Genomic DNA, 25,277 nt, shown 5'->3' on the forward strand with positions numbered 1-25,277 from the left:
ATGTTTCTCTCGGACAGCGCTGCATGGATAGGACGTGGACATCGTCTTCACAATATGCGTCTTATAATATCTGTCTGTTTCTGGACTCTTCTAGGGTCTGTGTGCGGCTTATGTGAGTAACCTCAGGCTCCACATCAACATGTTATATATACTAAACATGTTCACCACATTTGCTTTTGGAGGTTAGAATGAATTGCTACCTGTCCGACTGCGCACCTGCGTAATCAGAGTACTTCAGTCAAACATAAATCCACTGTAACTATCCACTTGACTGTCACTGCACGCCTACTGTGCCATATGTCAAACTAACGTTTGCATTTTTTACATTTGGATTGCAGTGACACTTTGTCAAGTTATGTAGGCCTATGATTAATTAATTTGTTGAATGTCAGATACATTCTAAGAGTAGGCTACAGTGAGTACTGAGTTTTAAGTGTTCTGTCTGTTTCTAGATGGGAAGTTTCGCTTTGCTTCCTATTATGGGGACCACATGGTTTTGCAGAAGGCTCCAGAGAGGGCTGTGTTGTGGGGCTACGGACCAGATGACTCGCAGGTCACTGTCTCTTTGTCAACAAACAAAGCAGCAGCATCTGTCACTGTGAATAAAGGTGAATACATGTTCAAAAGAATGTCCTTACCTTCAAGTCATGTCCAGTCATGGGAAGTTAATGATCACATCAATAACAGTGATATCCAGAGTACAATTGCTACATATTAAGTTATATGAAGTTATTACAAATAATACTCTGTTATTTTTCGAACTTCTCTGGAATTCTCAATATTAATGTATTTTTTGTTAGCCGAATTTATCTGGCATTATCTATAATTTATAAAGATAGGTTTATGCCATGGCATACATGGTTTATGTCTAGGCATCTTGCATCTTGTTTTCCTCTATGAATAATTGACTGAGTTTAAAGACCTTAAGGCCAGGGTAACCTACACTGATCCACAGTTTGGGGTCTCTTGACAGGGATCTGGAAGGTGACCCTTGGCCCAATGGAAGCTGGAGGTCCCTACAATGTCACTGCAGTCCTACAGAGCAACCAAACCATCACCCTTACAGACGTGCTGTTTGGTGATGTCTGGCTCTGTGGTGGGCAGAGCAACATGGCATTCACAACATCTCAGGTAACTGCTGGGGATGTGTTGTGATTCAGGTGAACTGCATGGTTGACAGTAGAGATGTAGCATTCCAAACCGCCTTCCAAGAGCATTCCAAACCGTGGCTCCCAGGCTTTGGAATGCTCTGGCCTTGGATCTTAAGCCCAATGCACACGGCGTGCGATTTTGTCGCACTGCCGAATTCGATTCCACTGTTTTGAATGCATCTCAATGAGACAATGCACACGGCGTGCGATGCGATATTGACGCACGACAACATTCGATTCTCCATTCACATTCATTCATTCATTGGTGTGAATTGAGAATCGAATGTTGTCGTGCGACAAAATCGCACGCCGTGTGCATTGGCCTTTAGATCAGCTTGCTCGGTCGAGGTTTTTAAAAAACAGCTAAAGACTGTCTTGTATAGACAGGCTTTTGGATAGCCCTTAAGGGCCTGTCTTTCTGTGTCCTGTTGATGTTGTACACCTGTTGTCTGTTACTTGTTTTTATTTTCACTTGTTTGCCTGTTTTAACCTGCTGTGGCTTTCACTCTTGTATTATGTTTTATTGTGTTTCTTCCTTGTTATGTAAAGCAGCACCTTGTGACCCTTGGTCTGGGAAAGGTGCTGTATAAATACATTTTACTTACTTATGTACCGATCAGGGTTTCCGTTAGAAAAAATTGCCGCCAGACATCGTGTCCGGGAAGATTTCGATTTACCGGACAAACGTGATATATTCCGGTCATCATATTAAAATATATATATATTTTATTTTTTCAAAATCATATTTTTTTTCTTCCAAATCTAATATAGCTGTTTGTCGCGGTGATTACTCTTGTGTAGCGGCCTATATATGCCATTTAATGTCTATTTCTCATCCGATACGATTAGATGCGAGCTATAATAATATAACATGATTCGCATGCGCGCTATGCCATTATGTCCAGCGCTGAACGGGCGCCTCACTGAACTGAACAGACAGCATCGATCAATGAACGGACTCCACATTACGTTAACTGAAGTTTGTTAAATTGTTTGGGATTAATGTGAGTTTTCTATTTTCTCTTTCCAGTTTTACCCTTTTTTTTTATCAATAAAACAACGTCATTTCTATAACCAGGGGGGTGTTCCATCGACGTCGCTGGAGGAGGGTCTGGGCTTATTTCGTTAAGTCTCGCGAGACTCTTAAAAAGATCCAGGCATACCTTGATAGATATCGCGAGACTTGTCGGGGTGAGCCTGGATTTTCATTTGGCGACGTTGATGGAATACCCCCCAGGTCTCGCTGGTTGGGAAGGCATTTCGTTTAGCTGCCTGTCAAATCATACTTAGGGGATAGCCCTGTAAGCTCATACGGGTCTGTATGTCGTCCTGAAGACCGGCTGTTAGATCATATCGCTGAAGTTTGTCTCCATCTTAGTGTAAATGTTGTCCGTTTCGTTTGTTATCCTTGTTATTGTGCGATAAAGTTAAGGCGCTCCGCTTCGGGCCACCATTTTCGGCTGGGCGCCGGGCACGCACACACTTGTGCACGCGCGGCACTGCCCGGGAGGGAGGGACCCTGTGTTGTGTGTGTGTGGGTGTGTGTGTGTTTGGTGCTCAGCTGAAGATGGTGGCCCGAAGCCAATTTGAATACAAAATGTGAACGGACATTTTGTCCGACGAGTTTTCAATTTGTCGGACTTCAACAAATTTTACCGGACAAAGACCGGTAATTACCGGTTAACGGAAACCCAGGTACCGATACCACTTTTTTTCAGACCAAGTACAAGTACTTACATTTGGGTACTCGCCAATACCGAGTATCAATATGAGTACTAATAGTAATACCATTACAGTTCTAACATGTTTTATCAGCTGTTCCTCACTTTCTGACTGGAACAGATGAAGTATGTGACAGGGTCGGGTGTTTTGGTTCCCAAGTCAGCAAGTTATTTTTTATTTTATTTTTTATTTCAGATTGTAAGCTTTAAAATGATGTGTTACACATTGAAATCTGAAAATAGTTGAAGATATGCTTATTTGAATGTTGGTACACTTCCAAAAAGCCAAATACCAGAGAAAATCCCTCTTAATCAAAACAGACGCGTTTGCTACCGTTGCGTTGGTATTCAGATTCAGATTACGTTTATTGCCATTATGCTTGACACATATAGGAATTTGTTTTGGCATTACAGTAGGTGCATTTATGCTTTTTTCACATGTATACATGAACAAAAACAAATACAAATGCAAAACAGGACAGACAGTGCATTGAATAGTGCTATATATATATATATATATATAAAGTGCAGTGCAGAGTTTTTCAAAGGTTCAGTGCATATTCAGTCCTGGGCAGACTTGGAGGCGGGGGAAGCCAGAGTCATTTACGGGGACGCAGTGAGGCAGTGACGCATGACGCAGTGACGCGGTAACGCGAGTGGACAGAGGAGCAGAGGAGCGGGAGGTTTGAAGAGTTGTTTTGCTTGTTGTTTATTTTGTCCTAAACCATGGGTCCTAAGAAGGCACTGACAACCGAGGAGGGCGATGAAATCAAGAGGTCGCTGGACTTCTTGACAGAGGAGATTTCCACTGTCAAACTGCAGCAGAAAGCCCTCTTGGACCTGGTGGAAGAGGTGAAGGCTCTCCGCCTCCAGAACGCTGAGAAAGACCAGCGTCTGGTGCACCTGGAGAACAGAGTGGCGGATCTGGAGCAGTACACCAGGATGAACGATGTGATTGTGACTGGGATCTGCATCAAACCCCGGTCATACGCTTGGGCGGTGACCGCTGACAACGGGGGGGAGCCCAGTGAGCAGGATGTCAGCTCCGCGGAGCAACAGGGTAGCTGCCTTCCTTCAGTCCAAGGGGATTGTAGTGAACTGTGACAACATCGAGGCATGCCACCCTCTGCCCCGGAGGAACGACGGCGACAATCCGGCAATCATCATTATGAGATTCACCAACAGAAAATACAAAACTGCACTGTTAAAACAAGGAAGGAAGCTGAAAGGAACAAACGTCTTCATAAACGAACATCTGACAAAACGAAACGGCGACATCGCCAGAAAAGCACACTACCTGAGAAAACAGGGTAAAATTCAAAATACCTGGACCACAAACTGCAAAATCTTCATTAAACTAAACGGAACGCCGGAGCAAGCCAAAATATTGGTCATCAGAAACATCGAGGAACTGGACAATTACTAACGATCATCATAAACCGGACTGTAAGGTATGAATTCACAACACACAACCATGACACTGCCTGACTTAACTCATTCATCTACATCTGGAGACACTAATGACATAACTCAATGTATTACTAATCATGGGGAACTGGAACTGAGAACATTTCAATACACGGACCATAATTTACTTGACTTGGAAAATGACATGGATCCGGAGAATAATTTCTTCTACAACATCAACGACAACTGCAGCTACTACACAGATGAACAGTACAACCAGACCATTAAAACGGACAGCAAATTATCAATAATCCATTTCAATAGCAGAAGCCTGTATGCCAACTTTAATTACATCAAGGAATATTTAAATCAATTCACAAAACCATTCAAAATAATTGCCATCTCGGAAACATGGATCAATGCTGATAAAGGAATGGATTTCGAACTGGATGGGTATGAAGTTAACTGTATAAATAGAAAGAATAAGAGTGGAGGAGGAGTGGCTTTGTATGTGGACAATAACTTGAATTACAACTTAAGGTGGTAGAAAGTATGACAACTGTGATTGACAACTTATTAGAATGCATAACAATTGAAATATGTAAAGAAAAAAGAAAAATGTAATAATTAGCTGTATATATAGAGCACCAGGCTCTAGTGTTGAAGCATTTGGCAGACTGGATAGAAAAAATGTTTTCAAAAACTAATCAAAAAGTTATCTTCATCTGTGGTGATTTCAACATTGATCTGCTAAATCCAAACAAGCACAAAATGACGGATGAATGTATTAATACAATGCACAGTATGAGTTTATATCAAAAAATCACCAGACCCAGCAGAATCACACCCCATTGTGCCACTTTAATCGATAACATATTCACCAATGACATTGAAAACAATACAGTGAGCGGTCTATTAATCAACGATATTAGTGACCACCTACCAGTTTTTACAGTCTATGACTGCAATTACAAGAGAAATCAGCCAGATGAAAAACTAAAATACAGACGAGTGAGGACAGAGGAAACCATGAATGCATTAAAGAATGACTTACTAGCACAGCATTGGGAAATTGTATATAAAGAAAATGATACTGACAATGCATATGAATCATTTTTAAGAATATTCACTTCATTATATGAGAAAAACTGTCCATTAAAACAATATAGCAGAAAACAAAAATACACAGACCGACCATGGATCATAAAGGGACTACAAAATGCCTGTAAAAAGAAAAATACACTTTATAGAGAATTCATAAAACAAAGAACTAAAGAGACAGAAAATAAATATAAAAAATATAAAAATAAGTTAACAAATATTATAAGGGTATGTAGGAAGGAATATTATAGCAAAATATTGAATATGAACAAAAACAATATTAAGGGAATATGGGACATAAATAGTATTATTAAAAATGGTTCTAGACAACAGAGTTACCCTCAATATTTTATTGATAACAACATTATAAAGGATAATATGCATGATGTGGTTAATAGCTTTAATGATTTTTTATTAAAGGTTGGTGTCGTCTGCGAACTTCAGGAGCTTGACCGAGGGGTGGCGGGAGACACAGTTGTTGGTGTACAGGGAGAACAGTGCTGGAGACAGGACGCAGCCCTGCGGGGAGCCCGTGCTGGTGGACCTGGAGCTGGAAATGCTCTTCCCCAGCTTCAGTATCTAGCTAACAGTTAACAAAAAACATTGCCATGATCACAACATGCTGATAGAACATTCTAAAAACACATAACTACACATAACTAGATCAACTGGACACATCACACAGCCCTTGCTTTTCAACAGTCCTAAAACGTAAGTTTGTTTATAAGCCATGTATCACTACCACTCACCGGAGTACAAGGCAGGAAGGCAGACGATACAGTGAATCTAAAACAAGCTGAATTCGCTGACAAATTATAAGTATTTAGTGATCCTAAAACTGTTGTTCGATATATTGAGTGGGCTCTTCAACACTGACTTTAAACTTTCGTAATATTAAATAAAAACAAAAGTGGTCTTTTTCACAAATTGTTTGACTGTGCAGTCTGCTCTACTTTTGTCATCATCATCGCTTATCCTAAAGGCCAATGCACACGGCGTGCGATATTGTCGCATGACAACATTCGATTCTCAATTCACACCACCGAAGTGTGTAGGTGTGAATTTAGAATCGAATGTTGTCGTGCGACAATATCGCATCGCACGCCGTGTGCATTGTCTCATTCAAAGCAATGGAATCGAATTCGCGGTGCAACAAAATGCATTGGGCTTAAATATCTCAAAACTACTGACATTGCTCATCCTCTGCCTGCCAGCTAGGTTATGTTATGTTGCCGTTAAGTGGTGTCGGGAGCGGTTGTGACAGAGTAGTTTTACGAGTACATGTGCCCAGTATCGGGTAGGAGTATTGGAGCATCCCTAGTTGACAGCATGGCTTTGACTGTCTGTCTCTCCTGTCTCCAAGGTGTTCAATGCCTCTGAGGAGCTAGCACAGGCCTCTGACTTCCCTCATGTGCGGATCTTCATGGCTGCCCTGGAGCAAAGTGCCACAGAGCAGACTGACTTGGCTGCAGTCGGGGTCCCCTGGTCAGTCCCCACAGCAAGTATGGAGAGGGTTACAACAGACTCATATTTTCCCAATAAGATTTGAAATCGGAATCATGTCACTCTAAGTCACATGACTGCAATGAGGAGCAATTAGATTGGTTGTTGATACGTTTTAATTTTGTCCCCCTTGAGCAGAATTGCTGGGTGCTGGGGATTTCACACACTACTCTGCAGTGTGCTGGTTCTTTGGCCGCAACCTGTATAAGACACTGAAGTACCCCATAGGCTTGGTGGAGTCCTGCTGGGGAGGCACACCGGTAGAGGCCTGGTCCTCCACTCGAGCACTGAACCACTGTGGGCTGGACAGGGCTCAGGACAGGTAAGGCAACAGGGACATTACTGGAGCTTTAGAACCATATTATCAACTTCAAACTTCATCTGTCCCAGAGAGAAATTAATTGCACATCAATTGTCCTACACATAGGGTGCGTAAATACACTCTGGAAATCTGATCAACACTCATGGAATGCCTCTTGTCCAATCAAATTACTTGGTAGCTCTATGACCTTAAACCCAGTGTGCCCTCCGGCGCTCTGAGGGAATTTACATTTACATAAGTAAACACTACAGCATCAATGTATGTATGAGTGTATGTAAAGTGCTATCTCTGTCCCCCTGTTTTACCCCAAGGTCCCCCATGCCATATGACACCACTTTATTGACATCACAATGGAGTAACTCTGTGTTGTGGAATGCCATGATCCATCCACTTCTCAATATGACCCTCAAAGGAGCAATCTGGTATCAAGGTAAGAATATTGACAAAGTGGTATCTCTCATACAGTTGTCATTTATATTCTCAAAGCTTTAAATGTACAGTTACAGCAGCTCGACATTTCGGACACAATGACATCCTCCACAGTCTGACCTGAGCTCTGTCTTACTGTAGGTGAGGCCAACACTGCGTACAATCAGAGGGACTACTCCTGCTCCTTCCCCTCCATGATTGAAGACTGGAGAATGGCTTTTCACCAGAGCTCTGGAGGGCAGACGGCCTTGGACTTCCCCTTTGGATTTGTTCAGGTACTGTACCAACACAGTTGGCTTCAGAACATAACAAACTATGTCATGATACAACATGACCATGTCCATTGGTTGCATTAATGTCCATTCTCAACGGTCCAACAAATACAACACCTGTTCTTTAAATTGTCTTTACTATTAACACTACATTGCCCTGACAGAACAGTCATCACAGGTATTATAAATAACTTCATTCTTGACACATTGAACTTGTCTTCAGCTCTCTGCATATAGAAAGGGTTCAACAAGTGAGGCCTTTCCAAATGTGCGCTGGCACCAGACTGCAGACTATGGCTTTGTGCCTAATCTACAAATGAAGAGAACCTTCATGGCTGTGGCTATGGACCTGCCAGATGAAAAGTCACCCTATGGCAGGTAAGGATCATAGTCATCATATCAACAGTTTTACACTCACATTTTAGCAGACGCTCTTATCCAGCTCGACTTGCAATAAACACATTCATCTAACAGTACGTGAAACAACCAATGGCTTTCTGTTCCAGTATCCATCCCCGTGACAAGCAGGATGTAGCGTTCAGACTGGCGCTGGGAGCGAGAGCTATAGCTTATGGAGAACAAGGTGTTTCATTTCAGGGACCCTTCCCCAACCAAGTCCTGGTCACTGACCTGTACATCAATGTTACCTTTGATCAGAAAATCTCTGTCGCTAAATCACAAACAATCTTTGAGGTAAGTCTGTAGTTAAGTAAGTATAGGTGTGCTGTAGAGTTTCTACTAGCATTAACTGGATTGTTCCGAATTGAATGTTTTGTGTCCGCAGCTCTGGATGAGGGCCTGTGCATGTCATCTATTATGGAGACATACCCCAGCAACACCAGTAGGATTCTTTATTGGTGTTTCTGTTTTCCCCCCAGATATGCTGCTCGATGGTGAGCGCACCATGTGGGCCCAAGTCCATTTGGGTTCCAGCCCCCATCCTGCAGTGGGGCCTGACCCATGTCCAAGTGTCCACCATTTACTGTGCATTCATGAAACATGTGACTGGCCTTCGCTATGCATGGAGGGACTGGCCATGTAACTTTAAGGCCTGTCCCATTTACAGTGCTGATGGGGTTTTACCTGCTCCACCCTTCACTCTCAACTGCTTTCCAGGCAAAGAGTGAGATGTGAACCCCCCCCCCCACCACACACACACACACCAATTAAATACAATCCAAAATTGGAGATGCTATGTCAGGAATTAAATGTAACGCAATAAGTTTAAAGTTGAGGTTTGTAACTGGTGGAAACATTGTGTATACCGCAGGTGCATAGCCAATAACCTCTGAAGTTTACAATTGCACAGATTTTTTTTTAATGAATGATATAGAATGGACACATTGACAATTATGCCAAAAACCTTACATTTTCTTATTCAATTCAGTGGAAGGAAAATTAAATAAATATATTGTTTTATTGAAATACACAGCGAGAATCATCTGCAATTGTCCACCAGATAAACTAATACACTACACCAGGGGTGCTCACACTTTTTAGGCTTGTGAGCTACTTTTCAAATTACCAGCTCAACAAGATCTACCAACCAAATAAAACATATTGCCATTGCTGCGAACACAAAAATGTACTGTAATAATAACAAATTAAGGCCACGCTACACTGTTTCAAAATCAAAGAAGAGATTTATTAAACTATATAACAAATATTCACACTGGTAGTCCATTAACATTAACATTAACTCAGGAGCTCTGAGTGGTTTACACCAGATTGGCCAGTGCCAAGCCAGGTGCCATCGACGTCTCCGGGCGGCGGAGTGTGTGTGTGTGTGTCTGTCTGTCTGTGTGTGTCTGTCTGTCTGTCTGTCTGTCTGTCTGTCTGTCTGTGTGTGTGTGTCTGTCTGTCTGTGTGTGCATGTGTGTGTGCTTGTGTCTGTCTGTCTGTGTGTGTGTGTTTGTCTGTGTGTGTGTGTGTGTGTGTGTGTGTGTGTGTGTGTTGTGAGGCGGCGCGGGGCTGAGTGATGCCCTCTCCTGTGTGGCCCAGACGGGAGGCGTCCCCGGCTACTTTTCAAAAAAAAATATTTAATTTTTTTTTTTTTAATGCCGTGTGATCTACCCACACTACCACACGACCGGTCGATCGCGATCGACGTAATGAGCACCCCTGCACTACACAATGCTATTGTTCCTTTCACATGATAAAAAAACAAACATTTACATTAGGTTTGGGTGGTTTTATGGTTAAAAATAGCAACAGTTTTGTCAATACCATCATAAATTGCTATATATAATAAATGCATTAAGAGTGTTTGTCCAGCACCACTGTCTGTGGTTGAAGATGCTATGAAAGTGATGACAGAACTTTTTGTAAACAATGTAATTTGTCAATTAAATAACCTGTCAAACAAGTCTTCCCTCCACTTCCTCTTCCATTCATCCTCTTCCATGACATCCTCTCAGACCATAGTGCGTGTGCCTGTTTACAACTGTCAACAAACTTTTAGAACTTAACGTTCTAGCTATGTTCTGTATGCTGTAATTCTCGCTGGTCTGCGAGTGATGGTACTTATTTATACCCGCTGTATTTGCACTCAAGCTTTATATTTGTAGCTTTATAGATGTTGTTAACGTTTGCTATTCTGTTTCTGATGTTCAGAGAATAAAACTGGAACATGTTACATTTTTGCCGTTGTGTGAAAATAATAATGATAGTGTTGACACCGTAAACCGGTTTAATTTGGGGGCGGTTTAACGGTCTAACCCTAATTGACATGTCTGTATTGAGGTTGTTTGGACTAGAGAGCCTCTCGGGGGCTGAAGTAGGAGGCAGAAGTAGAAGGCTGCAGGGTGGGGGAGCTCATGAGGTGCTGCTGAGGAGAACCAGGGGATTGTGGAGTCAGACCTAAGAAGAAGAGGATGATGAACAGTGGATATTCTGCTTGGAATAAGACAATATTACCAAGGCTATGTGGTATTTTCATATCCTTAGAAATCTCATTCAAAACCGCATGCAGACTTTGACCCCTGTGGTAACCAAGTCTGGGTACCTGTCTCGGCATTAAATGTTATTAATTACGCTGGTTTGTCTAGGTGACAAGAATGAGTGATAGACATTATAGCCCAAGTAAACTCAAGATGCTTTGATACTGTACTTTCTGCCTCACCTGCCACATTGTGCTCCACCTTCACACTGTCACCAAACCCCTGGTGTCGCTGGTATGCCTCAAAGTTGACAGAAACGTCATCCTCCGACAGGCTGTGCGGAATTTGTCCATCACCTGGGCGACACACTTCAAAACGTATCCACTGGTAACTTTAGAGGGACATGTCATATTAGTTCCCATTTTTTAATAAACACAGTCAAGGAGAACAATGAACATTACAGGGGTGAAAACTGGTGATGGGCCAAAAAGGTTACACATTTGCACCCCTGAAATTAGGAAACATGAAAACAATACTCAAACAAGCAAGGGCTATTAGTCAGTACCAATTCTGGAAATGCAGAAATACAGAATTGTGGGCCATGACAGATTTTCAATGAATGTTCTGAGTTTGTAATGGAATGAACCACCTCTCTGTAGCCAGGAGAGGATACATACTTGCTGCACTTGCGTGCCCCTGGACAGCTCTGGATCAGGTTTTGGATGGTGGGGTGGGAAAAGCCAAAAAAGTCTGCTCCTGATGGCACAATGGGGGCCAGGGGCTTTGACCTAGAGGTGGAGAGGGCCATGATAAGGAGCTATGACAGACAACTAACACGATGAAATCTAACGACTGTGATTCTATCAGCCAGACTGTACCTCATAGCTCCAATTGCCTTCAGTAGGTTGGAATGGCAAGTCAAGGCAGAGGAGGCAACGATGGCATTCTGCGGGTCTTCCTCAGGCACAATCTCGAACTGAGAAAAGATTTGATGATGACACACTACTAGTTTGATCAGTGAAACACTTGTCGTGTCATTGTATAAGACATGTGTGTGTGTCATTGTATAAGACGTGTGTGTGTGTGTGTCATTGTATAAGACGTGTGTGTGCGTGTGTGTGTCATTGTATAAGACGTGTGTGTCATTGTATAAGACGTGTGTGTGTGTGCAGGGGTGCAGAGTGGTGATGGCCCAAAAAGGGAATTTCTTTTTTTTTGCCTGAAAACGAAGAAAATGATCAATGCGCGGCTAACCTTAACGGTGCTAAAGGGATATCACTAGCACTAACGGTGGTCTAACAATGATGCACGTTTAAGTAATAATAATAATACATTTATTTTATAAGGCGCCTTTCATGGCACTCAAGGTCGCCGTACAACAACACATTTAAAAACAGTTACACAACTCAAAATACAGAATACATAGAAATATACAGTATAAAACATAGCTAGTAGCAGAGCAGCACGGGAACAGTAAATCAACAGGGATACGCCTGCGTAAACAGGTGGGTTTTGAGGTGGGTTTTGAATGAGGAGATTGAATCAATGTTCCTGATGTCGGGGGGGGGGGGAGGGAGTTCCAGAGGCGAGGGGCGGAGCGGCTGAAGGCTCTAAACCCCATGGTGGACAGACAGGCTGGGGGGACGGTCAGGTTGATGGAGGAGGCAGACCTGAGGGACCGGGTGGGAATGTTGATGTGGAGGAGGTCGGACAGGTATGGAGGGGCGAGGTTATGGATGGCCTTGAAAGTATGGAGAAGGATTTTGTAATCGATGCGGTGTTTGATGGGGAGGCAGTGGAGTTGGTGTAGAATGGGGGTGATGTGACTGATGACAGGGGTTCTGGTGACAATACGGGCAGCAGCGTTCTGGACCAGTTGCAGCCCTGACCTTAACACCTGCAGAATTACTTCTAAAACAGTTTACTGTGACTGTGTTCTCCACACTGTCTGGAACTGTACCTAGCTGCCTGAAGCTAAAAGTTATTTCAACAGCAGCGGAGTTTAGTAGACAGGAAGATTAGTTAGCTCGCGCATCATGTGAGTTTGATAAGACTTAGACCGTCTCCCCCCCCACACCCAAAATATATTTTTGGCAGATCTACACAATTCACATGGATGACCTATTTTGAGATAAAAACGGCTAATTTAGCAGAAAGGTCACAAGTTTGCACCCCTGGTGTGTGTGTGTGTGTGTGTGTGTGTGTACCTGTGGGCCTGCCACGCCGTCCTTGATCTGGCAGGTGTAGAGGCACTGCTGATCGGGGTTCTTCATGCTGGCGAACACCCGGGTGCTGCAGAAGCCCACTGGGTAGATGGCACACTGGTCATGGAACAGCATCCTGTCAGTAATGATCTGGACAGGGACATCAATCACACTGGTCATGGAACAGCATCCTGTCAGTAATGATCTGGACAGGGACATCAATCACACTGTTAGTCTTCTCTACCCACTCACATGGGCTGTGTCTCATCAGTACCAGAGAATGTCCTATACATATACCTGTATCAATCCAGTCTATTTGAACTTACTTTCTTTCTTTCTTTCTAATCATACAGGAACAGAATAAAAGTAACATTGCAGATGTTAAAATGTGTTACATTTAGACTGGCCTGACTCAGTTAAAACTGGTTTGCAGCAGGTTCCTGTTGTACAACACAAAGACAGGATCACTAAATAATACAAAAGGTACAATCACCTAGGGAAGACAACAGGTTACACAAGGAGAGGACTCCACGGAGCGATTGGTTTGCAGTGAGACCGCACGTTACCCACAAACCCAATACAACTCCATTGCTCTACCCTGCACTGTCAAAACTTCAACACACAATCAACATTTGATTGTCAAACACACAATATAATAGGTGTGAATCCACCCGATGGTATAATATAATATATCACATAACATATTATCTGAGTTGGATCAGTGGTTGCAGGTGTATCCTTCCATCATATGGTGTTTATAAGCCTGTTTGAAATGGGAGATAGAGGTTGTTTCTCTAATGTAATATGGGATGTCATTACAGATTTTTGTGTATGTGTAAAAGTTATTGTTTTGGATCTGAAAGAAATATTTAATGGCTAGATTCTAGTGTAATGGTGTAATTCTGAAAAGTCAGAGCACTGGAGTGTGAAAGTGCAGTAGTGAGGCTCTATTATATAGTCTTATTGGTTCAGTGATTTCCTTTGAGGTGAGGGACCACATTGGGAGACAGTATGATATTGTTGAAAGTATGACTGCATGTAAATGTGTCTGAGACGGTATGGGTGAGACATGGTCTGACAATTACAAACATACAATTTCTGATTTATCTTCTTTGTTAGATTGTTAATGTTGTTTTGATAAGTTTTGACATCTGGATCAAGGAGCACTCCATGATATTTGTAGGTTTCTGCAATGTTTAGTGGTTGATTTGCAAACTGAATGTGATCAGACATACAGTGCCTATAGAAAGTCATCATACCCCTTCGCTTTTTCCACATTTTGTTGTGTTATAGACTCAATTTATACATTTTATCAGCTTCAGTGATCAGAGTGCCTTGTAGAGAAATGTTAATGTTGTCATTCTTTTTCTGCTGTTTCACCAGTGATGACTTTAAGTGTCTGCCATAGAGTTTTAGGTTCAGAAGTAGTTTGAATAATTTGGTTTTGGAAATAAACAGCCTTAGACATGCATAGCTCAATATTACATTTGTTTTTAATCTCCAACGTTTTTGAGGATGTATAGATTTTGTGAAGAGCGTTCTGTTTGAGCAGTTGAAAAATGTATCCATGGTAATTTAGTCTGGTATAGATTATTAGTATAGTACATTTAGTGTATATTTTGTATGTGTTGATTCCACTTTGTCATAGAACGGAGTCAGGATTTGTTCTGGGTTTTCAAGTCACTGTTCATTGTTCCAGTGTCTCTAATTTGAGCATTAAACTGAGATAGTTTTGAATTTGGTATTTTTGAGACAACATGGCGAGTGTGTTCTCAGAGTTTTGACAGTTTTTCTAGCAGCATAAATAAGTGAGAGATCTGATTTTGCGGTATGAATTAGTCCAGACAATGCAAACTGTAAGGGGTCATGCGATTCTGGAGGCAAGGAAAGCTCACCATTTAAGGGGATTTGGACAAAGCCTTTATACACAAATCGGAGAGAGTACTATACTGAGACACTTACCTCCCCTAGACTGTACACAGTCAGACCACCCAACACTATGGGAAACACAGGGCGTCCGGAGGAGTCCAGAGGAATGGGCTGGACCAGTTTACGAGACCCACCATCTGCAAGCTTCCTTTTCTTGGATATCTTTTTTGGAACTGAGGGAAATATATGGTATGATATGTATAGCATATATTAACATATAACTAAATTGAATTGAATTGATTTAAAACAGCAAAAGGGAGAATGTGTCTCTACCCACCATCGTCTTTACCATTCTCCCTGCCTCGTTCCTTTCGTTCTTTCTTGGGCTTTTTAGGGAGACCATCCTCAGCTCCAGAGGACCCGGGGGCCAGGTTATGACCCCCAGACAGGACTATGGCCCCCGCTGGGCCAGAACTGAAGGTCACAGGGGTATGAGTGTTGGTACTGGTGGCAGTGAGCAACTCACCCTCTGTCAGGGACTGGTACTGCAACAATGACTTCAGCAAGAACCTGGAAAACAAGGCATACAAGTCTGAATATCCACACTGTGTGTAACAAAGTAGAGCCATATTCCAAATGATAAATAACTCTAATATGACACCTCAGTCAAAAATAATTAATTAATTATTATTATTAATTATTAATTATTAATTAATAATTAATAATTAATTGCCATACAGTTTGTTGTCAAACTCACCTACGCTCCTCTTTTGCTCTGACAAATTTTTCCTCTAGGTGGGCAACTTCGTCACAGAGGGCCGCATTCTCCTGTGGGTGAAATACCATGAGGGTATAATAAGGTTATGATAGGATACACTTTAATGTGTTTAAAAAATGTCTTAGACATCCAGTACTGCTGTATACAAAATAACATTGTTCATTATATACTCAACATATAACAATACATATATTGCATGTTACCCATGTCTTACTAGGGGTGTAAATCACCAGCTTCATCACGATACGATATTATATCGATTTGTTTGTATGACGATACAATGTTTGACGATATCACAATGTCAGTCACGATACGATTTCGATTCGATTCGATTCAAGATCGATATGACGATATGATCGATATGACGCGATATCATATGCCAATCTAACACAATTATCAACTCACAAAAACAACTAGAATATTATTTGACCATTTTATTTGTGAGCTCTTCCAGGTATCCAGCATTTAAATCATATTGTATTGTACAGTATTCTTCTGTTACAAAAAGAAAAATAGACCCGTTCACTAGTCTCACAAACAAGAGATATTCAGCTTTAAAACATTAATGTCCTTTGAAACAAAACTGGAAGAACTTGTCCCAGGCAGGATTTTTGTAAACGTTCACTTTTTTACTGTCTCATAAACACAGTATTTTTAACAGTTAGAACTGAACCAAGGTCACCATTTAACCTACAGTATATTTGTGCAATAATAATAAATAATAATAAAATAATAATAAATAATAAGTGCAAATGCAGTACAGTGCAGTACATCTTATATACATTCTTCTTAACCAAAATAAGTTAAGTATATCCTCCAGTGTTATATAATAAGTATATCCTCCAGTGTTCTTCTTTGGGAGGTTTTTCTTCAAAAAAACTAACTGATCAACATGTTCAGGAGACAAAACACTACGCTCTGAACGCAGGTCAGGATAATTTTTAATATAGGGCCATCCATCACACTTCCTCTAGGAAGCACTGATCTGATATGATGTGTTGATTGGTGAAAGGTAAGGCTATGCTTGGACAGTCATGTTAGATCGCTGATTACGGGAGTAATGATTTACCTGTAGATTTTATCAATAGGAATTTTGTTCAGGTTTATCCAATGAAATTGGACAAGCAAACCGGAGTAAAGTAAGTAAGGTCCAACCTGCAGCCTTTGCCCATTCATAAGACAGATGCTTTGTTACAGACCAGAGCATTGACCAATCACAGTCGGCTAGACTAGAGCATTGACCAATCACAGTCGGCCGTGGGCGGGCTTGGCAGTCGCAGCTAAAACCGCTTCGCTGTTCTCCGCCGCAGTCACAAAATGCAGAACACACAGTGTGCAGCGCTCTTTGACTTTTCAATTTGCCGCTGCTAGTCGCGCGCTGCACGGAAATGGTGACAGTCACGCAGAATGTGCCATTTCAAAATAAAGGTGTATCTTTAAGATGACGATATAGATCGATATTTTTACATTGCATCGATGTAATCAGATCGTTAGTCAATGAATCGATACATCGATGTGAATCGATGTATCGTTACACCCCTATGTCTTACATCTCATCTTGTACAGTCACACACATAATTCATATTTCACACCGTGCTTACCCAGATCAGTTCAAGACTCTCTTCATTTGACTATCAAATTATGAAACAAACAACTTTTAACATTACTGACCCACAGCAGTTGTCTTTGGTGCCAACTCTACTCACAAATATCATGGCTCTTGCAGCTTTGCACAGTCTAAGGTACTTGAGTCGGTACTTTTCATTCTGGTTCTTGCGTGGGCCTTTCTTGACCTTGGGCCTAGGTTCAGAGTTGCTGGAGGGCGATGGGAAGGGGGTGAGCGAGGCGGCAGAGCCCGAACTGGAGAAGGTTGTCTGGGGGGGAGACCCAAGGAAAGACTGGGGAGTGAAGGCCTGCAAAGCCCGCTGACGCTCCTCATCTGTCTGAGGGGAAAGACCCGTCAATGAAACATCTGTCTATGAGGAGAGACCAGTTAATGAAACATCTGTCTATGAGGAGAGACCAGTCACTGAAACATCTGTCTATGAGGGAGAGACCAGTCAATGAAACATCTGTCTATGAGGGAAAGAGCAGTCAATGAAACATCTGTCTATGAAGAGAGACCAGTCAATGAAACATCTGTCTATGAGGAGAGACCAGTCACTGAAACATCTGTCTATGAGGGAAAGAGCAGTCAATGAAACATCTGTCTATGAGGGAAAGAGCAGTCAATGACACATCTGTCTATGAGGAGAGACCAGTCAATGAAACATCTGTCTATGAGGAGAGACCAGTCACTGAAACATCTGTCTATGAGGGAAAGACCAGTCACTGAAACATCTGTCTATGAGGGAGAGACCAGTCAATGAAACATCTGTCTATGAGGAGAGACCAGTCAATGAAACATCTGTCTATGAGGAGAGACCAGTCAATGAAACATCTGTCTATGAGGAGAGAACAGTCACTGAAACATCTGTCTATGAGGGAAAGACCAGTCACTGAAACATCTGTCTATGAGGGAGAGACCAGTCAATGAAACATCTGTCTGAGGGAGAGACCAGTCAATGAAACATCTGTCTATGAGGAGAGACCAGTCAATGAAACATCTGTCTATGAGGAGAGAACAGTCAATGAAACACCTGTCTATAAAGGGAGAGACCAGTCAATGAAACATCTGTCTATGAGGAGAGACCAGTCAATGAAACATCTGTCTATGAGGAGAGACCAGTCAATGAAACATCTGTCTATGAGGAGAGAACAGTCAATGAAACACCTGTCTATGAGGGAGAGACCAGTCAATGAAACATCTGTCTATGAGGGAGAGACCAGTCAATGAAACATATGTCTATGAGGAGAGAACAGTCAATGAAACATCTGTCTATGAGGAGAGACCAGTCAATGAAACACCTGTCTATAAAGGGAGAGACCAGTCAATGAAACATCTGTCTATGAGGGAGAGACCAGTCACTGAAACATCTGTCTATGAGGGAGAGACCAGTCACTGAAACATCTGTCTGAGGGAGAGACCAGTCACTGAAACATCTGTCTATGAGGAGAGACCAGTCACTGAAACATCTGTCTATGGGGGAGAGACCAGTCACTGAAACATCTGTCTATGGGGGAGAGACCAGTCACTGAAACATCTGTCTATGAGGAGAGACCAGTCAATGAAACATCTGTCTATGAGGAGAGAACAGTCAATGAAACATCTGTCTATGAGGGAAAGAGCAGTCAATGAAACATCTGTCTATGAGGGAGAGACCAGTCACTGAAACATCTGTCTATGAGGAGAGACCAGTCAATGAAACATCTGTCTATGAGGAGTGACCAGTCAATGAAAATCCTGTCTATGAGGAGAGACCAGTCAATGAAACATCTGTCTATGAGGAGAGACCAGTCAATGAAACATCTGTCTATGGGGGAGAGACCAGTCAATGAAACATCTGTCTATGAGGGAGAGACCAGTCACTGAAACATCTGTCTATGAGGGAAAGAGCAGTCAATGAAACATCTGTCTATGAGGGAGAGAGCAGTCACTGAAACATCTGTCTGAGGGAGAGACCAGTCAATGAAACATCTGTCTATGAGGAGAGAGCAGTCACTGAAACACCTGTCTATGAGGGAAAGAGCAGTCAATGAAACATCTGTCTATGAGGGAGAGACCAGTCAATGAAACATATGTCTATGGGGGAAAGAGCAGTCAATGAAACATCTGTCTATGAGGGAGAGACCAGTCAATGAAACATCTGTCTATGAGGGAGAGACCAGTCAATGAAACATCTGTCTATGAGGGAGAGACCAGTCACTGAAACATCTGTCTATGAGGAGAGACCAGTCAATGAAACATCTGTCTATGAGGAGAGAGCAGTCAATGAAACACCTGTCTATGGGGGAGAGACCAGTCAATGAAACATCTGTCTATGAGGGAGACCAGTCAATGAAACATCTGTCTATGAGGGAGACCAGTCAATGAAACATCTGTCTATGAGGGAGAGACCAGTCAATGAAACAGGCCAGCACCACATCCCAAAGATGGAAATTAAAGCCATTCCACCCATGACCACATGAGTATGCATTCACTGAGGATGTTATATGGATGAGATCTCTCTGACAAAGTAACTGAACATGTTAATAAAAATAAAAACTTAAATACAGCAAAGTATACAGCAAAATTAACATAAATACACAGAAAAAGGCAAATAATTCTCCTGAATGTCTATCTCTGACAGATCAGCAACTAAAGGGATTTCCTCTGACATCTTACACCTGATGAGAACTTACCAACAATGCAAAGACTCCATTTCTGTTCTCAATCCTCTTGAATCTCCTGCTCCCTTTCTGTGTCTGTAACATAGCGGAATACTGAGGCAAAGGCTTGCTGTTGGGGTACCCTGACAACTACCCCAGGGTGGGACTAAATCTCAAAGCTTAGATCAATAGCTAGTGTTCACTTCTACTTGACAGGAATATTTGTAATATCCAGGCAAACTAAAGTAGCGTGACAATGTTGTTCTGTTCTACTGGGGGGAGGAAAGAAAGTAATAAAAAAAACAACACGAGTGAAATGACGATATGTAGAAAGCAAAACAATTACTTCTGATAGTGTATTATTCACTTTGATCATGTACACCACATATGTTGAAAATAACTTAAAGGCTGTAGTAGTATAATGTGACCATGTTCTACACTGAACAAAAACATAAATGCAACACTTTTGTTTTTGCTCCAATTTTTCACGAGTTGAAATCTAATACTTTTTCTATGTACACCAAAGGCCTATTTCTCTAAAATGTTGTTCACATATTTGTTTAAATCTGTGTTAATGAGCACTTCTCCTTTCCCGAGATAATCCATCCACCTGACGGTGTGGCATATCAACATACATTATTGCACAGGTGCACCTTAGGCTGGTCACAAAATCTCAGATTTAAACACATTTGGGAACAACATTTTAGAGAAACAGGCCTTGTTTGTACATAGAAAAAGTCTTACATTTTTGACTCGTGAAAAATTCGGAGCAAAAACAAAAGTGTTGTGTTCATATTTTTGTTCACTGTATGTTCATTCAGGTACAACTAATACATGTAGATGAAATTAACTTAGTGTCTTTTGCAGACGCCATGGATGATAGTGTTGCACCCATTGACTGGTCTTACCTCACGATACATAACAGCTTCGAGGCTGGACTTAGCACTGTTCAGGAAAAAGGAGGGAATAATAATGGGAATCATTATGCTATTGATTCATTAAGAACACTTATAATCAAATATCATCATGCATAACTTAATTAGGCATTTCAATTAACTATTGTTTTGATCTATTGCTGGGAATTTTCAAACCACTGTTTACATGAAAGAGGGTTCAGTGTAAATTGATAAGAATGCTCTACAGTACTTGGACTGAACCAATCCCCTATCGATGATCCTCTGTTTGATCTCTTTGATGTGCATCGGACGCCCAGCTCCCTCAAGGACAATCTGAAAAGGAGTTGACAAATAATGTCACCATTAAAAAACTCAACAAGGCACATACAGCCTGTTAATGCAACCATAACTGAATTATAAAGAGAGATATTGTTACTGTACCTGAGCAGCATCGAGCCATGTAAGATTTGGCTTGTCTGCAACATCATTGGGTGGTTCCCTGCAGATACACAGACATTTGGCCTATTTTCAACAGTCATCTTGGATTATTCATGAAACCCAGTAATTACATAAGAGACCTTACCAACGTCGTCTATTCTCCAGTATCATGCATCATGTACAAGACAAGTCTATGTGTTTGGTGACATTTCAGATCCTCACTAAAAAGCATTTGGAAATGCTTACGTCTCTAAAGTTTCTGAGGTCCCTGACAGACTGGCCATGTTGTCCAAGGCAGGGAACAGAGAGTAGTTCCCCTGTCCGTCCGGCTCCATCTCAGATTCAAAGTTGGAAAGTGTGTTCAGTGGGTCCATAGGAGAGAGGGGGGTGCCTGTCGTCTGATTACCACTGGTTGAGGGCTGTAATATAGGAATATAAACATCAGGCATGTCCTTTCATCTTAAATGAAACTTCACAACGTATCCATTAAGCTAAACATTAGGCTATATTATGTCAAAATATAATAGCTTTAAGGATGTTTGGAACCCCCATGAGTTCCCGTCGTGTTCATTGCGTTCATATGACCAATTTGAAAAATACGTCGGGAACTAATGTCTGTTTTGTCAAATGTTAATCTTACCGTTCCCCCACTCCTGTAATCTTACCGTTACCCCACTCCTGTCATCTTACCGTTCCCCCACTCCTGTAATCTTACCGTTACCCCACTCCTGTCATTTTACCGTCACCCCACTCCTGTAATCTTACCATTACCCCACTCCTGTCATCTTACCGTTACCCCACTCCTGTAATCTTACCGTTACCCCACTCCTGTAATCTTACCGTTACCCCACTCCTTTAATCTTACCGTTACCCCACTCCTTTAATCTTACCGTTACCCCACTCCTGTCATTTTACCATTACCCCACTCCTGTCATCTTACCATTACCCCACTCCTTTAATCTTACCGTTACCCCACTCCTGTCATTTTACCGTTACCCCACTCCTGTCATCTTACCATTACCCCACTCCTGTCATCTTACCATTACCCCACTCCTTTAATCTTACCGTTCCCCCACTCCTGTAATCTTACCATTACCCCACTCCTGTCATCTTACCGTTACCCCACTCCTGTAATCTTACCGTTACCCCACTCCTGTAATCTTACCGTTACCCCACTCCTGTAATCTTACCGTTACCCCACTCCAGTCATCTTACCGTTACCCCACTCCTGTCATTTTACCATTACCCCACTCCTGTAATCTTACCGTTACCCCACTCCTGTCATCTTACCATTACCCCACTCATGTCATCTTACCGTTACCCCACTCCTGTAATCTTACCATTACCCCACTCATGTAATCTTACCGTTACCCCACTCCTTTAATCTTACCGTTACCCCACTCCTTTAATCTTACCATTACCCCACTCCTGTCATCTTACCATTACTAGGGGTGTAAATCACCAGCTTCATCACGATACGATATTATATCGATTTGTTTGTATGACGATACAATGTTTGACGATATCACAATGTCAGTCACGATACGATTTCGATTCGATTCGATTCAAGATCGATATGACGATATGATCGATATAACGCGATATCATATGCCAATCTAACACAATTATCAATTGTAATAAGTGGTAATTAACATACAGCTCATTAACACACACACACACACACACACACACACACACACACACACACACACACACACACACACACACAGGTTCAGAGAGACATCCAGTCACACACGCACACACACACACACACAAACACACACGTCCACACACGTGTCACACACGTCCAGCAGGTCTGATATTGGTCTGACTGGATTCGCCTCGAAGAGTAGATGTTAAAAAATATCTTTGGTGTCCAAAACGGTCAATGTATTCGCCCATTAGACTCCCGTTAGACGCACTCTCATTAGACTCCACTCACACAAGCCGAACATTTCCGAAGATCACCGGAGATTGCCGAACGCGAGAGGAGGAGGAGCCGAGAAGTGGAGCCGAGCCAGTCGACAGTCACACACGGTGAATGCGAGTCACACATTGCGAACGCGAGTATGTTAACGTCTCTGGTTCAGAGAGATGTTCCAAAATATATATTAAAAGGGATAGACTTACTGTCTCTCATCAAAAATGAAAAACATTCGTATCTTTTTCAAGTCTCTCTCTCTCTCTGCGCGCATAAGATGACGATATAGATCGATATTTTTACATTGCATCGATGTAATCAGATCGTTAGTCAATGAATCGATGCATCGATGTGAATCGATGTATCGTTACACCCCTAACCATTACCCCACTCCTGTAATCTTACCGTTACCCCACTCCTGTAATCTTACCATTACCCCACTCCTGTAATCTTACCGTTACCCCACTCCTGTCATCTTACCATTACCCCACTCCTGTAATCTTACCATTACCCCACTCCTGTAATCTTACCGTTACCCCACTCCTGTCATCTTACCATTACCCCACTCCTGTCATCTTACCGTTACCCCACTCCTGTAATCTTACCATTACCCCACTCCTGTAATCTTACCATTACCCCACTCCTGTCATCTTACCATTACCCCACTCCTGTCATCTTACCATTACCCCACTCCTGTAATCTTACCGTTACCCTACTCCTGTAATCTTACCGTTACCCCACTCCTGTAATCTTACCATTACCCCACTCCTGTCATCTTACCATTACCCCACTCCTGTCATCTTACCATTACCCCACTCCTGTAATCTTACCCAGGGTTTCTGCAGGTTTCAGCAAGTTCAATTTAAGACTTTTTAAGACCTTTTTAATGCCACTTTAAATGGAATTTAAGACCGAAAAAATATATATATGCGATGGTTAGGGGATTCCACTGTACTACAATACAAGCATAGCATGTCAATCAATGAGACTCATTCAAGTTTACTTGTTTTGTTTATTGAACATAAAAGCTCTGGTTCAATAACTTAATTAAATTAAAAGTGCAATTAGTTGGTCGGAAACATCTAACAAAAAAACCCCATCTACTTAACACACTCACGGCATGAGCCTCAATTCTGTGGCCTTACTCTCCAGTTCTGCCTCTATTTTTTTCAAATCACACATTTTTTCTTTGTATCTCTTCCTGAGGACGTTAGACTTTGTGATGAGCTGAGCCATCAAGGTGCCGGACTTCCCCTCAGCTTGCTCAGCAAACTTGTCTGCATCCTTCTCCAGAGAATCAGATACCACTAGAAGAGTTTGCTTCTTCCTTTTCAGCTCGATGATGTGCTCTTCTGCTGCTTTTCTTTTCTGCCCTTGTGCAGCGCTTTGCCTCTTCCTCTTCTCCAGGTCTAGGTGTTCTCTGTACTTTGACCTTGCTGATCCCACCGAAGTTAGCAGCTCCTTGGTGAGAGGGACATTGGCAACCCCCCCACAAACTGCAACATAGTCACAGACCAGTCTCTGGGCAATGACAGTGTCCTCCTGAATGTTAACGGTCTCCACCTCCTTGTTAATGGAGAAGCCTCTCTCGACTGTCGCCTGCCCATGGGATAGGAGAAGAAGCTTCTGACAGAAACCCCAGAGCTCAGGGTAGGGTTGGCTGAGGTAGCCATGCAGGAACACGTCAAGCCTGGTTTCCATGGGCCGGAAGGACAGGAAGTGCTCGTTTTTAGCCTCAACAGACAGGAAGTTCCCAAACTGTTGGATAATCACATCACCTATAACAAAACAGATGAAAGGAAATATGTGAAATATTATTTACATGATTAATCCTGATTAGCAGACAGGCTTATGTCCAATTGTCCATTGGCTAATAATCAGGGACAACATTTCCAGCTTTTCTATTAACTATTCATACCAGCAGAGACACCTCCAGACAACTGCTTGTCTTGCAGTAACTTCTGCACTAGACTTTTCATATTTGACATACCCGTCATGCAGTCCTTCCTAAACTCTAGGGCAGTGAGCTCCCCTACGGTCCCCTTTCTCTGGAGGTCCTGACAGATGGGTAATGTGTTTTAAATACAACTGAATGGCCTAACACAGTATTCTCTCCTGCCTGTATATGGACCATCATT

General features: G+C 42.1%; 3 protein-coding genes across 4 annotated transcripts in view; 1 reads left to right on the forward strand and 2 right to left on the reverse strand.

Moving 5' to 3' along the window:
• Window positions 1–10,634, forward strand: siae (sialic acid acetylesterase; the record flags this gene model as incomplete). 2 transcript variants are annotated; one of them, XM_080543343.1, is made up of 10 exons in its annotated part: window positions 1–112; window positions 453–608; window positions 956–1,131; window positions 6,744–6,882; window positions 7,022–7,205; window positions 7,517–7,635; window positions 7,776–7,909; window positions 8,130–8,284; window positions 8,413–8,599; window positions 8,785–10,634. In XM_080543343.1, the coding sequence occupies 10 exons, from the start codon at window positions 1–3 to the stop codon at window positions 9,031–9,033; spliced, it is 1,611 nt and encodes a 536-aa protein (XP_080399469.1). In that variant the 3' UTR covers window positions 9,034–10,634. The 2 variants fall into 2 exon arrangements, with proteins under 2 accessions (XP_080399469.1, XP_080399470.1); XM_080543344.1 differs by having other exon boundaries at window positions 974–1,131; window positions 8,785–10,633.
• The window catches only part of tbrg1 (transforming growth factor beta regulator 1), a 25,522-nt gene continuing 10,872 nt past the window's right edge, over window positions 10,628–25,277 (reverse strand). The window contains exons 2-15 of the mRNA XM_080543346.1: window positions 21,465–21,637; window positions 21,222–21,279; window positions 21,031–21,113; window positions 20,793–20,829; window positions 19,918–19,980; window positions 17,343–17,579; window positions 15,616–15,686; window positions 15,196–15,428; window positions 14,952–15,091; window positions 12,993–13,139; window positions 11,664–11,761; window positions 11,463–11,573; window positions 11,028–11,176; window positions 10,628–10,765 (exon numbers count right to left, since the gene is read on the reverse strand). Of these exons, the coding sequence (XP_080399472.1) occupies window positions 10,659–10,765; window positions 11,028–11,176; window positions 11,463–11,573; window positions 11,664–11,761; window positions 12,993–13,139; window positions 14,952–15,091; window positions 15,196–15,428; window positions 15,616–15,686; window positions 17,343–17,579; window positions 19,918–19,980; window positions 20,793–20,829; window positions 21,031–21,113; window positions 21,222–21,279; window positions 21,465–21,637 (1,707 nt within the window). The 3' untranslated portion in view covers window positions 10,628–10,658. The remainder of the gene's footprint in view (window positions 10,766–11,027; window positions 11,177–11,462; window positions 11,574–11,663; window positions 11,762–12,992; window positions 13,140–14,951; window positions 15,092–15,195; window positions 15,429–15,615; window positions 15,687–17,342; window positions 17,580–19,917; window positions 19,981–20,792; window positions 20,830–21,030; window positions 21,114–21,221; window positions 21,280–21,464; window positions 21,638–25,277) is intronic.
• LOC308168720 (uncharacterized protein) overlaps window positions 24,034–25,277 on the reverse strand; it is a 4,080-nt gene continuing 2,836 nt past the window's right edge. Inside the window, exon 5 of the mRNA XM_080543345.1 lies at window positions 24,034–24,917. Coding sequence (XP_080399471.1) covers window positions 24,909–24,917 — 9 coding nt within the window. The 3' untranslated portion in view covers window positions 24,034–24,908. The remainder of the gene's footprint in view (window positions 24,918–25,277) is intronic.

Source organism: Nansenia antarctica, assembly GCF_963989245.1.
Source record: "Nansenia antarctica genome assembly, chromosome: 12".
Taxonomy (NCBI): Eukaryota; Metazoa; Chordata; class Actinopteri; order Argentiniformes; family Microstomatidae; genus Nansenia; species Nansenia antarctica.